General features: G+C 43.1%; 1 protein-coding gene across 3 annotated transcripts in view; it reads left to right on the top strand.

Annotated features, from left to right (window-relative positions):
* The window catches only part of cdc27 (cell division cycle 27), a 57,771-nt gene that overhangs the window by 25,361 nt on the left and 14,964 nt on the right, over nucleotides 1–17,446 (top strand). For 2 of the 3 annotated variants that reach the window (XM_055657123.1, XM_055657125.1), the window contains 7 exons: nucleotides 3,085–3,199; nucleotides 3,293–3,459; nucleotides 4,748–4,856; nucleotides 8,496–8,703; nucleotides 10,703–10,875; nucleotides 12,053–12,205; nucleotides 16,864–17,072. In XM_055657123.1, the coding sequence (XP_055513098.1) occupies nucleotides 3,085–3,199; nucleotides 3,293–3,459; nucleotides 4,748–4,856; nucleotides 8,496–8,703; nucleotides 10,703–10,875; nucleotides 12,053–12,205; nucleotides 16,864–17,072 (1,134 nt within the window). The remainder of the gene's footprint in view (nucleotides 1–3,084; nucleotides 3,200–3,292; nucleotides 3,460–4,747; nucleotides 4,857–8,495; nucleotides 8,704–10,702; nucleotides 10,876–12,052; nucleotides 12,206–16,863; nucleotides 17,073–17,446) is intronic. The other variant, XM_055657124.1, reaches the window with a different exon arrangement.

Genomic DNA, 17,446 nt, shown 5'->3' on the forward strand with positions numbered 1-17,446 from the left:
ATTGAAGGCAGATAAATCCCAAAGGCCTGATGGTCTGTATCCCAGAGTACTCAAGGAGGTGGTCCCAGAAATCGTGGATGCATTGGTGATCATTTTCCCATGTTCTCTCGACTCTGGACCAGTTCCTGCAGGCTGGAACTGATCCAGATGTAACCCCACGTTTTAAGAAAGAGGGTGAGAAAACGGGGAATTATAGACCAGTTAGCCTTACATTGGTAGTGGGGAAGATGCTCGAGTCAGTTGTTAAAAATGTTATAGCAGTGCATTTGGAAAACCGTGACGGGATCGGCCAAAGTCAGCATGGATTTATGAATGGCAAATCATGCTTGATGAATCTTCTGGAATTTTTTGAGGATGTAACAAGGAGAACCAGTGGACGCGGTGTATCTTGACTTTCAAAAAGCCTTTGACAAGGTCCCACACCTGATTAGTGTGCAAAATTAGAACACATGGTATTGGGGGTAGGGTATTGGCATGGCATGGATAGAGAACTGGTTGGCAGACAAGAAGCAAAGAGTAGGAATTAACGGGTCCTTTTTATAATGGCAGGCAATGACGAGTGGGGTGCCACTAAGGCTCGGTGCTGGGACCCCAGTTATTTACAATATATATTATGGATTTAGACAAGGGAATTAAATGTAGCATCTCCAAGTTTGCGGATGACACAAAGCTGGGTGGCAGTGTGAGCTGTGCTGAGGATGCTATGAGGCTGCAGGGTGACTTGGATAGGATGGGCAGATGCAATATAATGTGGATAAATGTGAGATTATCCACTTTGGTGGCAAGAACAGGAAGGCAGATTATTATCTGAATGATGTCAGATTAGGAAAAGGGGAGATGCAACGATACATGGGTGTGCTTGTCCATCAGTCACTGAAAATAGGCATTGAGGTATAGCAGGCAGTGAAGAAAGCTAATGGCATGTTGGCCATAATTGCGAGAGGATTTGTTTAGGAGCAAGGAGGTCCTACAGCAGTTGTACAGGGCCCTGGTGTGACCACACCTGGAGTATTGTGTGCAGTTTTGGTCTCCTAATTTGAGGAAGGACATCATTGTTATTGAGGGAGTGCCAAGTAGGTTCACCAGGTTAATTCCCGGGATGGCGGGATTGACGTATAATGAAAGAATGGGTCAACTGGGCTTGTATTCACTGCAATTTAGAAGGATGTGAGGGGATCTTATAGAAACGTATACAATTCTTAAAGGATTGGACAAGCTAGATGCAGGAAAAATGTTCCCGATGTTGGGTGAGTCCAGAACCAGGGGTCACGGTTTAAGAGTGAGGGGTAGGCCATTTAGGACTGAGATGAGTCTTCACCCAGAGAATTGTGAATTCTCTGCCACAGAAGGTAGTGGAGGCCAATTCATTGGATGTTTTCAAGAGAGAATTAGATTTAGCTGGTTGGGCTGAAGGGAGGCTAACAAGCTCATTTTGTAGCCTTGTAGCTTGCTTTCTGTTGCACATATTTTCATGCCATCAACATTCACATTCTAAATTTCTAATCATGCCTCCTGCATTCACATTTAAGCCATTAACATACAAGGCAGACATCAAGAGTCCCATCTATTATCCTTGTGGGATACTACTGATCATAATCTTCCAATCTGTAAAGCAACCTTCCTTCAACACCCTCCACCTCTTAATTCTGGATCCAATTTGCCTTGGATCCCATGGACTCTTAACCATTTTGATCAGCCTGTTGTGCAGGACCTTATCAAAGGCATTACTGAAGTTCACGTAGACAGCATCCCTCCTGAATCATCCCTTGAGTAACACATTCATCTGATTGATCCTCGGCTCTTTATTTGCAGATGGCATAGATTGTAATCCAGGGATTACTATTTAAGCTTTGACCTTTAACCTTCCACCTAATTCCCTAAATGCATGTTGCAGGACCTCATCCCTCTGTTGTTAATACCGTTGTGTACCATGATCTTAGGTCGATCACATATGTAACTTGTAGTCATTTTCCTCCCCTGGTGTCCAACAGCACCAACTATGGTACCACAAATTTGTCTGTTGCTGTTTTCTGATGCCATCTCCCCCAAAAATACCTAAAATGGTATGTCTGTTTAAGAGACCTACTGATCTTCCTGATGGACCAGTTCGCTAACTGTGCTATCCACTGAGTTTACAACATTATGGATGCTCTGTGGTGAGCTTGAACTATCCTACGTTAGGAGCTGCAGCAGAATACAGGAGCTGCAGCTGAATACAGTTTGTGCACATTTGCTCATTGGGGACATGGGACATATCCTTTAATTACTTTCTAATTATGAAGCAGCTGAACTCTGCTAATGACTGTCCTCTGCTTTAAACACCAACAACTACACCAATGTGCCCCATTTTAAACACTAATCAACTACACTCTCAAGTCTCTGAAACAACGTGAAAAAATCTGAAAACAGCCACCTGATTGATACTCTCCAATTGTCCACTTTACCAAAGCTTTGTGCAAAATCACACTGTAGTTTATTACTTATTACCTGGAATGATAAATAATCAGAGGAGGTAGTGGGATGAATGGGATCGTAACCTGTGGATCCAATGAGCCAAATAGCTACCTTCTGTGTTATTACAAGTATCGAAGGGTCATCAGCCAAAAGGTAAACTGTAAGTTGGAAATGAGGTAACGTTTTGTGTCCTGAGGGTTGAAAGTCTGGAACTCCTCAAAAGGCAGTAGGTATTGACTTTTTTTGTTTTCAAAGATGAAGATAAATTCTTGATTAAGAACATCTGGCACACCTGGAAACTTGCACTAATCCTAGAAACAAATCTCATTCCACCTTTACTTTTTCCCCTATTGTCTCTTGTAGCTGCCTTGGCTATTCATCCCAGTTTTTGAAATGCATCAGAGCAAAACTGAATATTTTTTAAACCTCACTGATTATCAGTCAGTAATATTCTCAACCAAATTAATGCTTGAGTTCTGTAATCCTATTAATGGACTAGCAAGCTCATTGGAAATTGGAATGACAGTTTATAGTTCGGTGGAAAGGTTTACTTTAGCTGTTGCTGTTAAGGATTGTGATGAAGCCTTTCGACAAACAAATGGTGTGAGATTTTCATAAACTTTTTTTCAGCTTTGGAGTCTTGCCCCTGGAGACACCAAGCCCATGTGATGGTTCCTTTATGCAAAACTATACAAATTCTTCTTCTGTGATTGATTCATCCTCTGCAGGAGGCCCCACAAAAAAGGTAAGGTTATATATTTAAAATCATTTATGGTTGAAATAAGGAAGAGAATTTAAACACTGTTTTGCTCGCAATGTACGTTACTTGTGTTGGCAGGTATTACTGAAAATTGATTCCTATCTATCTTCTCCCTTCATAACACGAAAGTCTGTGGCGAGAATAACACAAAGTGGAACCAAGTCTGTATTCACACAGAGTGGAAATAGTCGCGATGTAACTCCAATTCCACTGACTCAGACGCAGACTTCAGGTCCACAGACCAGGTTGGCATGCAGCTATATATTGTTGTGTCTAATTGATTTTTGGTGCATACTGTGCCGATTGATTTGTAAGAGCAAAAGAAACAACAGTTGAAATTTTTTTAATCCAGCTTTTGTAGTTAATCGTACCTCCGCACAACTTTCTTGTATTATTCCCATATCATTCAATTCCCCCGATATTCAGAAATCTATTGATCACTGCTTTGAATGATAGCAATGGTTTAGCCCTCTAGGGTAGAAACTGTCAAGGATGCACTATCATTTGTGGTGTTCCTTATTTTGAGACTATAGACTGAGATTGTAGACTTGGTTCTCAGCCAAGGTGGGTGGGGTTGAACAACTTTTGATGATATTTAAGCCCAATTTCTCCAAGCTCCATTGTTTGTGAGCCTAGTTTACTCCTTGTTGTTGGGGTGGGGGTACGGAAAGATGCAATATGATATATAGAGTCACTGCTGCATCTCGGGGGAGAAGATGCATCAATCTCATTTCTCCCTCCCCTTCTCTGCCTGCAATTTATTCTTTCTCATTCATCCATCAATTCCCCTTTGATACATTTGGTCATTAATCTGCTGCCAGAAATAATTTATAGTTGTCATTTAACCTACTAACACACCTTTGTGAAATGTGAGAAGAAGCAAGAACACCTGGAGGATTTGCACCAGGTAGTGTAAAGTAGATGCATAACATAATTTGAGGTTGGGATTGAAACAGGGTTGCTGGTGCTGTGGAGCTACGCCAGTAATTGGGGTGACACTTCGTCACTCCTCATACAGCACACTAATCGTACTGGGAGCCAGCACAGTGAAACTTTATATTTTCATGAGTAAGAAACACTAAGTCACAAAATGTGATCTAATAGAAAGGTGAAAGAGATTTGAGGTGTTGAATGGCATTTTCCTAATCGTGTGTAAAATAATCCTGTTGCAACATATGAAGGCAATAATTGTAGCATTAGAAATAAATAATGTGCAGATTTAAACTGTTCCACACTTGATCAGAGAAATTGAAATTGCACTTTAATACTGACCGTGGCAATTTGAGACAATCAGCAACAGTAAAATAGACAAACACTGAGGATCTCCTTAGAACAATTAATTGAGTGCCTATATGGCACGCATGCAGATTTCAGACGTGTAGATGTTTGTTGTTGAGCTCTCAAACATCGAGAACCATAATTAAATTCGCAAAGTTTTTGTTAAATTAGAAAAAAGGGATAATACTGTCTGCGACCCCAAGGAATTTTAGTACTATTAAACTTGTTTGTGATTTTTCTCTTTAACTTGTTCAGTGCAGCACAAGTACTATTTCCAACAAGTACTGCTCCCACAAACGCACCTTGCAACGCACCCCCCCGCCGAAGTTCCAGGCTCTTTACAAGTGCCAGTTCAACTACAAAGGTAAGCAATTCCACCTGGTGTTAATTGCAGTTGCAGTGAACACAACTCTCTTACTACAGGTGCACAACCTTTTATCCGAAAGCCTTGTGGACCAGACACTTCTCGGATTTCGGGATTTTTCGGTTTTCCGAACTGAAGGTTTTTAGTGTAGATTTTAACATGTGGCTCAGTGGTAGAGTGCTCGGCTCGTGGTCGCGAGTTTGCGCCTCAAACCCGGCAGTTACCGGGTCAGGGCTGGCCTTTAGCCGATAGGACCTATTTCTCCCAATTGGGCCCCGAACCTAAGGGGGCCCCGCGCTAGATTTATCAAATCAATTGGAGCAAAGATCTTATAGCGCGCAAGATGGTCCACTCCTGCGAAATACAATGAACTGACGCGTAGTCCGCACCGGAGCGTAGCCTCTGTCATTTCAGTAACCCCGACCCGACTTCAGTTATGCCTCTCGCAGCGTTGCGGGGGAACAGTTTAGTTGTTGTTAAATGTTTTAAATGTTTTTTATCATTTCCTTTTTAAACGGCACATGTCTTGTACTTTTTAAACGGCATATACTGCAGATGCTGATTAAACCGAAGACAGACACAAAAGGCTGGAGTAAATCAGCGGATCAGGCTGCATCTCTGATGAGGAATACGTGATAATAGGAGGAAATAGGTGATAGTCCGGGTCGACTTTTTCAATAGCTGCCATGAGGGGAGAAGCGCCGGCACCAAGAACGAGCGAAAGCGTGGACAGACGGACGAAAGCAACGTTCATAGAGCGGCGTTGGTAGACATTTCGGGTCGAGACCCTTCTTCAGACTGATAGTCAAGGGAAAGGGAAGCGGGAGATATCGGCATATCTTCCATTCACTTGTCCTTAGTACCGTTCATAGCTCTTGCTCCTCTTTCCCCCGAGTCAGTCAGAAGAGGGGTCTCGACCCGAAATGTCACCTACAAAGACCTTTGGTCACCTATTCCGACCTATGATCGTTGCTTTTTTCCGTTCTGTCCGCGCGTTCTCTCGCTCTTAGTGCCGGCGTTTCTCCCCTCAAACTCCGCCAAACACACACACACACACACACACACACACACACACACACACACACACACACACACACACACACACACACAGCATGTCCGGCAGATCGCTGCGGGCTGAGAGAGAGTAGAGAGGTAGAGGGGGAAGAAAGGTGTAGATAGGGAAGGGGGTGTGAGGGGGAATGGAGAAGGGGGAGGTGCCCTCGCGCTCCCGCGGCAGCTCTCCCGTCCCTCTAGTCGCCGTGCTTCATGCACACAGCCCCGGCTCCCGCCCCCCCCCCTCTCCAGGAAGACGCGGTGAACAATACATGGAGGGCCGGGCTGGGGGTTGCAGCAACGTTTACAAACCTCGGCCTGAGCTCACGCCCGGACCCAGGCATCCGTTCCTGCTGCTGGACCTCTCCCTCCCTTTCCTCCCTTCCCTCCCCTCCCTTCCCTTCTTCTCTCCCTTCTCTCCTTCTCCCTCAGACTCCGCCAAACACACACACACACACACACACACACACACACACACACACCCACACACACACACACACACACACACACACACACACACACACACACACACACACACACACACACACACACACACACACACACACACACACACACACACAGCATGTCCGGCAGATCCTTCCTCTCTCTTTTCCCTTCTCCCCTCCCTTTGCCGAAACCCTTCCTCAGACTGATAGGGGGGACTGATAGGGCAGTCTGAGGAAGGGTTTCGACCTGAAGCGTTACCTATTTCCTTCGCTCCATAGATGCTGCTGCACCCGCGGAGTTTCTCCAGCATTATTGTGAATCCCTAGACCTAGTTCAGTGAGCGTCCACCCGGCGAGGTGACCGCGGAACCTCTCCGGGCGACCCTCGGTGGACGCTCACTGTACTAGGTCTAGGGATTCCTACTCTCCCGGGCAATATACCCTCCCTGTTTTCCAGGACGAAAATGTCCGATTTTCGGAGCTTTTCGGTTTCCGGAATTTCGGATAAAAGGTTGTGCACCTGTACATGTTATGTTTTGTGTTGCCTTGAAATCTCTTCAAGATAAAGAATGGAGATACCACTTTGTCGTAGTTTCCTTTTAAAGTTCCATCTATTAAAATGGCTTCTACAGGCTTCCCATTTTCACTAGCAATATTTAACACACTGTTGAACATTAGTCCACATTTTTGTCTAAATCTGGTGAAGGCATTCAATATATCAGTTGCTTCCCAGTCCTTTAGTGGCGCTTGAACGGGCGTGTTTATTGCAGCCATATCTATTACGATACGTACAACGATGCCGTTCCAATAGTACATGCCAAGTTAATAACAGATTCAATCATTAATAAATATTTAAGTTTGCAGTGTGGTTACTCGTTTTCACTGGCATCGAACGACATAAAGCAATCTTTTGTTGACTATGGGTCTTCAGTGGCTGTTTAAAGAAATCTTTCACCCCAGGGGAGCAACATTTATCTTCAATGTCCGTTTCCTTTTAATATATCCTCAAGCTGTTATTGTTTTGGTTGCTGCATGCGATTTTACAATTTTGATCAATTTTCTCCCTTGTTATTAGGCTTGTAGTTATGTGCTATTTGTTCTCGATACCCAGTCTACCACTAACCTTTTGTCACTTTATATGTTTAGTTTTTGAATTAATTTTTTTTAACCTACTTTTATTAATCACAGATGGATTCATATTTCTCAATGAGTCCTTCTTTCTGACTGAGATAAATTTCTGCAGATGGCATTAAACTGGAAATTAGAGAAGCATGAAGTGAGGATAAAAAATGTTGGAGTAACTCAGTGGGTCGGACAGTGTTTCAGGAGACCATGGATAGGTGACATTTTGGGTCGAGACCTATCTTCAGACTTATTGTGGAATGGGGTGAGGGGGGGGGGTGAGGAAAGCTGGCAGAGAAGAGTAGCAGGATAAAGCCTGGAAAGTGATAGGTGGATACAGGTGGGGGAGTTTGATGGGCACATGCTTGGGCAAAGGCCAGAGATGGACATTTAAAAAAATTACAAAATAAAGATGGGTAGTTGCAAATTGTGAAGCCGGAGGAAGGAATGAAGGGACAGGTGAGAAATGGGTGCAAGTCCGGATGGGGCACAGTGAAGGGGGGGGCGGTTTTTGGTTAGTTACCTAAAATTGGGCGAATTTGGTATGAGAGTTCCAAATATTTATTTTTGTGGTTGTTCTTCTTAGAATCTTTTTCTATGAAAATGCTTGTGCTGTATTATTGAGCATGATGAATGTAAAATCTTATATTCCTTGGATGGATTCACAGCATATTGTTTGAGACGCTGTTCTGAATGGGTGTCAGGGCATTGATCTTGACTTTGTCCCTATCTTTGCTATTTTGATGTGCCCCATGGACAAGAAAGTTGAAGTCTGATTGCTTCTTTTTAGATCAAGGTTATTTCTCGCTGCCATCCTCAATCATCTTTATCAGCAGATCTGCCCCTTCCCTCCACCCCCACAGTGCTTTGTGTCCTGGCAAAAAATTTCCGATTCATTTTCAGCTTTTGTTACCTTGCAATCATAATGGCTGTTAGATCCGAGCTATTAGAACTTAATTAATGTGGTGTGTTTCAAGTATCTACATGCACATTCAAGTATGTATTTGTTTTAAAACAGGAAAATAGTAAAAAGCTGAAGATGAAGTTCCCGCCTAAAATTCCCAACCGAAAGCCAAAAAACAAAACCAATAAAGGAGGCATAACGCAGCCAAACCTCAATGACAGCCTGGAAATCAGCAAGCTTGACTTCTCTGTCATTCCTGAAGGCAAAATCTCCTCAGTCACACCTCAAGTGCAGGCCTTCAATATACAGAAAGCAGCTGCAGGTAAGCTTTATCTTAGTTGATGAGCACGTTCAGTCTATTTTCACAGAATCAATGCACTGCTAGTAATGAATTCCTCATAGTGTGGGTAGGTGATTCGAGGCGTTTGAACGTAAAGTAATTGGTTCATTTTTCCATTTAATATTATTTGGTGGAAATGTTTCCAATAATATGATTTTCTGACTTGTTTTGCTGTCCTGTTTCTTTGATATTGGATACTGGGTGTGTGCTAACTGACATTCATTTACATAATTTGCTGCAAGCCACATCAAGATGGATCACAGGCATTTATCAAGCTGTCCCACTTACAGCAGCAGTTAGGCCAATTGGCTGAAGGCTTCTGAAGTGACAGAGAACTTTAACAGGAAATTTAATAATAAAGGGCTTTGCCAATTGAAGGGCATAACTATCAGAGGTGTTATGACTTAGTTAAGGACATTAGATCAAAATTGTACCAGAGGAATCCAGCACATCTCTGGGGAACTGACAAATAGTGTTAAATGATCCTTCAATCTAAATTAGCCAAGCCATAAGAACCTATTAAGTGAATTGTAACCTGTGCAGATTCAATCTTGGCCTTGCCCAATTAGTCAAACCATGTGATCTGCCAGTTAGGTGAGAGAATTTCACATTCACATTTATAATGGTCATCTGTGTACCAGGCATGTGTGATGGCTCCAGGAACGGGTTCCATCCTGACCTCTGGTACTGTCTGAGTATGTTCTCCCTTTTTGCCCCAGTTAATCTGTTTTCTTCCCACATCCTATGAACATGGTAGGATAATTGGCTACCATGGCTTATTTCTTAAGTGGCAAAAAATCAAAAGGGAGTGAGCATTAGAGAAAATAATTGGAACGGCATCAGTGAGTGGAGGAGAAGTAATGGGACTGCTTTGGGAGCTGCCCTGGATTAATGGACTGATTGTTTTCTTTCCAATGTATAAGTAATGTTCCCACTCAAGCAATTGTTGACTTTTATGCAGGAAGCAAACAGTTCTGAATGGGTGTCAGGGCATTGATCTTGACTTTGTCCCTATCTTTGCTAATTTGATGTGCCCCATGGACAAGAAAGTTGAAGTCTGATTACTTCTTTTTAGATCAAGGTTATTTCTCGCTGCCATCCTCAATCATCTTTATCAGCAGATGTGCCCCTTCCCTCCACCCCCACTAATCCTCGGGTTAGTAGTTGGGTGTGCAAACAGTTACTGGCAGTTCCCTCAATTGTCCATCTTTTTAATTGAGCAACAATATTTCCCTACTAATGCTTCAGTTTTACAGCTGAAACTAATTCTTATGCAAAGCATTGCCACTTCATGTTGTAAAAGCTGAACATATTGTATACAGCTGCTCATTCAACTTCTTGTCCAGAACACATTTGGATTTTAGTCGCCAGATGAATCATTCGGGGTTTGAAGTTGCAGTCAATTTGTTTTTTTAAATTGTGATGTTGCATGAATTTCTCTGAAAATTGATAGCCATGACATGCAAAATATTTTATTCTGATTGTAGAAAACGTGTACCCAGTAGTGCACTCTATGTAATGCGAAATAATCTTTGCGACTGATCAGGTGATAACAGTTCACTTCAATAATCAGTCGAACCAAAATGGATCATGCAGTTACACAAAATTGCTGGAGAAACTCAGCGGGTGCAGCAGCATCTATGGAGCGAAGGAAATAGGCGACGTTTCGGGCCGAAACCCTTCTTCAGAGTGAAGAAGGGTTTCGGCCCGAAACGTTGCCTATTTCCTTCGCTCCATAGGTGCTGCTGCACCCGCTGAGTTTCTCCAGCAATTTTGTATACCTTCGATTTTCCAGCATCTGTAGTTCCTTCTTGAACACATGGATCATGCAGTATTGTGTTTAGAAACTCTGACCCCGTTTCAAACCTATTTTGATTTTTGCTGAAGTAACCGTTGCAAGGGCTTTGTTCTAATGTTTTTGACGCAATGGACCTTTGGTCTACCAATAAAACTTTTTTTTTCTCTACTTTGACAATGCCAGATGGACTGATGAGCCTTCTGCGTGAGATGGGGAAAGGATATTTGGCACTTTGTTCATACAGCTGTAAAGAAGCAATTGGTATCCTAAGTCAGTTACCTTCGCATCACTACAACACTGGTTGGGTACTATGTCAAATAGGAAGAGCACATTTTGAACTGGCTGAATATATGCAGGTAAGTGGCTGGCTAAATTAATAAAATGCATATTTGAACATTTTTCAAGGGGGAAATCAGGATGACTTTGCTTATTGGTGGAATTTTAATGATGACTGAGAAAGCACAAAGCTGCCTGCTCAAAGACCAAAACAGTTTTCCAGAATTACAGGAAATATCAGATTTTTAAACATTACTGTAGGAATGGTTCTAAAGAAGGAACTTGTAGGAAACTGTTTAGAAAAGATTATTTAAGCAAAGCAACTCTGTGTGAATAAAGAGAAAAAAAAACATCAGCTGAGCCACCCACAAGACTGAGTAGCTTTCTATTTAATCTTGTTGATGAACATGCTTTATTTAATAAAATAAGCATTTTATATTAGATCGATAAGGATATTTTACAAGCACTTTTATCTTGGCTGCAACTTATCTAATGTCCCCCTTCCCCTGCTCGAGCCTCGCTTTCCTCTTCACCCTTCCCTGCCCACTCCCACAAACTCATTAAGAATTAGCTCTTACTCCTAATGATTGTTCACCACAGAATAATGGCTGCATGTTCAACCGAATGAGTTGTTTAATCAAACATTAGATACACATAGGGTTTTCATGGAAGCTTTTAAATGGGGAGGAAGAATTTCTTCAGTGTCCAGCCAAAATTACCCTCAATAAACGACATCTACTCTAATGGTTCTGAGACCCCACCCCCGACTCTGGCTCTCAAACTCTGCATCACAAAATGATAGTTACCTCTTGCCATGATGTGATGAGCATCATGGATTCACATCTTCTCGGTGTCTACTTCAGTCCAAGCAAAGGCTCTCTAGGCTGGTGCTGCCCAATATATACTGTCCAAGCATAGGTGATACGAGCCAGGATGGGCAAGTGGGATTAGCACTGTGAGACAACTTGGTCAGCGAGGAGTTAGACAGAAGAGCCTCTGTCCGTACTGTATAGCCCAGAGTCTTCATAACAGCAATGAAGGGATGAAAGTAGGCTAGTCAGTAGGAACTGCTGATTTGTACAGCAGATGCTTAAGACTTGCTCCTCCTGAGCCACACTTCCCCAGCCCTGTTCATAACCTGAGTCTTGGTCTCTGACTACTTACCTTCCTCATTTAAAAATAAAAATTCAAACTCTTCTGTACCTTGCTGGCCCTGTATTGAAAATAATCACTGTATTGAAAATAATCTTGTTCTAGGCAGAGAGGATATTTTCCGAAGTAAGGCGTATTGAAAGCTATCGAGTGGAAGGTATGGAGATTTATTCCACCACATTGTGGCACTTGCAGAAGGATGTATCACTTTCTCTCCTCTCCAAGGATCTGACAGAGATGGATAAAAATACCCCAGAGGCGAGTTATTTTTCAATTTCTTCATAGGTTTTTTTTTGTTCTATTATGAATTAACCCGATGAAAAAGTAAATTGTGAAATGAATCCAAAGAGCAAAAGAACGGTAGTGGACACCTAGAGCCTACGAGATCATAGAATAAGATCATCATTGATCTCAATCTGAAATTTACATTCCCATTTGATCTCAATATACCATGTCATCAATATATAGTTTTTGTCCTTGAATACACTCCAATGATCATATCACTCTGTGGTAAAGAATCCTATATAACCACATTTCTACATGGTGAAACCAAAATGTATAAAAATGGCCTTTATTAAAATCTGACAATGTGCACTTTGACCACATGTGATTATTTTGTGGAATACAGAGGCAAATAAATAAATGACGGGTCTTTGTCCCAAACATTATGGAGGGCACTGTATGTCCTTGCGTTTTGTTTAGTTTAAACTACCTACAGCATGGTCTTGATCCGAAAAGTCATCTATTCTTTCGCTCAGCTGAGTTTCTCCAGCATTTTTATCTACTTTCGATATTTCCAGCATCTGCAGTTCCTTCTTAAACATACAGCATGGAATCATCACATTTGTTCCCCCACATGTTAACCTTATCTGAGTTTCTGATCTGGTCCCTGACATTTGCAGTTACTTTTGCACTTGATTAAAGTTTATTTGCATCTCTGTATCAGTCCTTAATCCTTTACCCTCTCGCACCTTGCAAATTTAATCCCATTTGCATCTGGTGTCTGATCGACTTTCATTTACATAGAGCTGCAGCGCCCCCCACCCCCCCCCCCCCCCCCCACTCCCACTCCATTTCCAAAGCTCTGAACCTCTTCCTCTGGCTCCATTGTTCTGTTTATTTAGAGTAAACTTATTGAGCCACCATGATTTAACTTGACCAATGCACTCTTTGTATATGGGCAGTGTTCAGAACTGCTCATATTAAAGGTTTATCACCATTTTGCCAGCTCTGAATCTATTCGAGGAAATCCACCTGATTAAAGTAATGGTGTCTATATGTAAAATGGCAGGGGTGCTGAGGAAGAGGATTTCTTGGAATGTATGCGGGATAGTTTTCTAAACCAACATGTAGAGGAACCAACGAGAGAGCAGGCTATTCTAGACTGGGTATGTAGTAATGAGGAAGGGTTAGTTAGCAGTCTTGTTGTGCGTGGCCCCTTGGGCACGAGTGACCATAATATGGTTGAGTTCTTCATTAGGATGGAGAGTGGCATTAATAATTCAGAAACAAGGGTCCTGAACTTAAAGAAAGGTGACTGAGGGTATGAGACGTGAATTGGCCAAGATAGACTGGCAATTGATTCTTAAAGGGTTGACGGTGGGTATGCAATGGAAGGCATTTAAAAACTGCATGGATGAACTACAACAATTGTTCATCCCAGTTTGGCAAAAGAATAAATCAGGGAAGGTAGTGCATCCGTGGATAACAAGGGAAATCAGCGATAGTATCAAAACAAAAGATGAAGCGTACAAATTAGCCAGAAAAAGCAGCCTACCAGAGGACTGAGAGAAATTCAGAGTCCAGCAGAGGAGGACAAAAGGCTTAATTAGGAAAGGGAAAATAGATTATGAAAGAAAACTGGCAGGGAACATAAACTGACTGCAAAAGTTTTTATAGGTATGTGAAGAGGAAAAGATTAGTTAAAACAAATGTAGGTCCCTTGCAGTCAGGAACAGGCGAATTGATCATGGGGGACAAGGACATGGCAGACCAATTGAATAACTACTTTGGTTCTGTCTTCACTAAGGAAGACATAAATAATCTGCCGGAAATAGCAAGGGACCGAGGGTTAAATGAGATGGAGGAACTGAGTGAAATCCAGGTTAGCCGGGAAGTGGTGTTGGGTAAATTGATTGGATTGAAGGCCGATAAATCCCCAGGGCCAGATAAGTTGCATCCCAGAATACTTAAGGAAGTAGCCGCAGAAATAGTGGATGCATTAGTGATAATTTTTCAAAACTCTTTAGATTCTGGAGTAGTTCCTGAGGACTGGAAGGTAGCTAATGTAACCGCACTTTTTAAAAAGGGAGGGAGAGAGAAAACGGGGAAAATTCTGGAGTCGGTTATTAAAGATGGGATAGCAGCACATTTGGAAAGTGGTGAATTCATTGGACAAAGTCAGCATGAATTTATGAAAGGTAAATCATGTCTGACGAATCTTATAGAATTTTTCGAGGATGTAACTGGTAGAGTGGATAAGGGAGAACCAGTGGATGTGTTATATCTGGACTTTCAGAAGGCTTTTGACAAGGTCCCACATAAGAGATTAGTATGCAAACTTAAAGCACACGGTATTGAAGGTTCAGTATTGATGTGGATAGAGAACTGGCTGGCAGACAGGAAGCAAAGAGTAGGATTAAATGGGTCCTTTTCAGAATGGCAGGCAGTGACTAGTGGGGTACCGCAAGACTCAGTGCTGGGACCCCAGCTATTTACAATACAGGTGCACAACCTTTTATCCGAAAGCCTTGGGACCAGACACTTGTCGGATTTCGGACATTTTCGGATTTCCGAATGGAAGATTTTTAGCGTAGATTAGGTAGGCAGCGCGGGCGGCTTGAAAAGTCTGGAGCAGCTGCCTCCTCCTCAGAGACCGGGAGAATCATTGCATAAATGTTAGTCAGTTAGTTTGGAGGGATTTTATGTGGTGGTGGAGTAGGGGTGAAGGGGGAAACTTTAATTCTTAGTCCCCTACCTGGTCGGCGACTCCCAACCTCGCGGAGCTGGGGGCTCCGTCCGGCCGCGGGCGGCGCCGGTTGCAGCTCCGACCCCGGCAACTCTACCCCTGGCTGCGCGGCTCCAAATCCAGCGATGCCCCGCGAATGTTGGGTCGGCGGCCACAGCGCTCCGGAGCTTGCCGCACGGCGACCCGGTAAGGCATTGCCCGCTCCCCGCTGGTATCCCAGCGCTGCGACGCCGCCGACTCCCGACATTCGCGGAGCTGGGGCGTCAGGCCGCGGGCCGCGCTGGATTTGGAGCGCCTCGCAGCCAGGGGTAGAGTTGCCGGGGTCGGAGCTACAACCGGCGCCGCCCGCAGCCCCACCGGCCACAGCGCTGCGGAGCTTACTGCACGGCGACCCGGTAAGGCATTGACCGCTCCCCGCCTCTCCGACCAGGTAGGGGACTAAGAATTAAAGTTTACCCCTTCACCCCCCCTTCACATAAAAGCCCTCCAAACTAACTGACTAACATTTAAGCAATGATTTACAGATGTTTAAGCGTCTCCGGGGAGGAGGCAGCCGCTACAGTAGTACAGACCTGGGTTGACCGTGGGTCGTTTCGGGTCAAGTTTGGCGCAAAACGCGAGCTTTGGTGCGCAGATGACATCTGGAAAAAATGGCCGGTTTTCGGAGTTTTTCGGTTTCCGGAACACCGGATAAAAGGTTGTGCACCTGTGTGTATATATATATATATATATATATATATATATATATATATATATATATATATATATATATATATATATATATATATATATATATATAATATATATATATATATATATATATATATATATATTAATGATCTGGATGAGGGAATTGAATGCAACATCTCCAAGTTTGCGGATGACACTAAGCTGGGGGGCAGTTAGCTGTGAGGAGGATGCTAGGAGGCTGCAAGGTGACTTGGATAGGTTGGGTGAGTGGGCAAATGCATGGCAGATGCAGTGTACTGTGGATAAATGTGAGGTTATCCACTTTGGTGGCAAAAACAGGAAAGTAGACTATTATCTGAATGGTGGCCGATTAGCAAAAGGGGAGATGCAACGAGACCTGGGTGTCATGGTACACCAGTCGTTGAAAGTAGGCAGTGAAGAAAGAAAGCAAATGGTATGTTAGCATTCATAGCTAAAGGATTTGAGTATGAGCAGGGAGGTTGTGTACAGTTTTAATCTCCCAATCTGAGGAAATATATTCTTGCCATAGAGGGAGTACAGAGAAGGTTCACCAGACTGATTCCTGGGATGGCAGGACTTTCATATGAAGAAAGACTGGATAGACTTGGCTTGTACACGCTAGAATTTAGAAGATTGAGGGGGGATCTTATAGAAACTTACAAAATTCTTAAGGGGTTGGACAGGCTAGATGCAGGAAGATTATTCCCGATGTTGGGGAAGTCCAGAACTTGGTGTCACAGTTTAAGGATAAGAGGGAAGTCTTTTAGGACCGCGATGAGAAAATCATTTTTTACACAGAGAGTGGTGAATCTGTGGAATTCTCTGCCACAGAAGGTAGTTGAGGCCAGTTCATTGGCTATATTTAAGAGGGAGTTAGATGTGGCCCTTGTGGTTAAAGGGATCCGGAGGTATGGAGAGAAGGCAGGGATGGGATACCGAGTTGGATGATCAGCCATGATCATATTGAATGGTGGTGCAGGCTCGAAGGGCCGAATGGCCTACTCCTGCACCTATTTTCTATGTTTCTATGTCTCCTTGAATATACAATATCTGCTACTCTAGACAATGGAGTGAAGGTAAATCGAGCAATTCCAAATATTAAATTTATATTTAATATAAGAATGGAATTGTAAGAAATGTTGGTATGTTTGCTGGCTTTTTTTTATTTTCTTCGTTCGAACCTTCGGAATAGGTGCTACCAGTGTCACTGTATTGAATTATTCTCTCCTCCCAACAGGCTTGGTGTGCAGCAGGGAACTGCTTCAGCTTGCAGCGAGAGCATGACATAGCAATCAAGTTCTTCCAGAGAGCCATTCAAGTCGATCCGAACTTTGCTTATGCATTCACTCTGCTTGGTCACGAGTTTGTATTGACAGAAGAGTTGGACAAAGCACTGGCATGTTTCAGAAATGCAATCCGTGTAAACTCTCAGCACTATAATGCCTGGTAAGCGCAGGTGCTGTATGTCTGGGCATAACTTCTAATGGGTACCTTCTAATCGGCTCTATCAACACTCCTTCCTCTGGCTTCACAATTCATAACTCTTCAATCCTTTTGTGTCTCACTGTTTTCATCTCTGGTCTTTGTCCAACCATCTGCCTATCAACCCCCCCTCTTGCCTGTGTTCACTGCCTTGCTTTGTACCGCCCCTCCTATTTTCTAGCTATCTTCCCCAACTCCCTATAAACAGTCTGAAAAATAGGCTTATGCATGTTCTCCAAGGATGCTGCCTGACCCACTGAGTTTCTCTAGCACTTTGTGTCTTTAGTTGATTCCTTACTGCCATCTGAAGTGACTAACATATCCCTGGTTGAATCGAA

The sequence above is a fragment of the Leucoraja erinacea genome, chromosome 27 (genome assembly GCF_028641065.1).
Source record: "Leucoraja erinacea ecotype New England chromosome 27, Leri_hhj_1, whole genome shotgun sequence".
Taxonomy (NCBI): Eukaryota; Metazoa; Chordata; class Chondrichthyes; order Rajiformes; family Rajidae; genus Leucoraja; species Leucoraja erinaceus.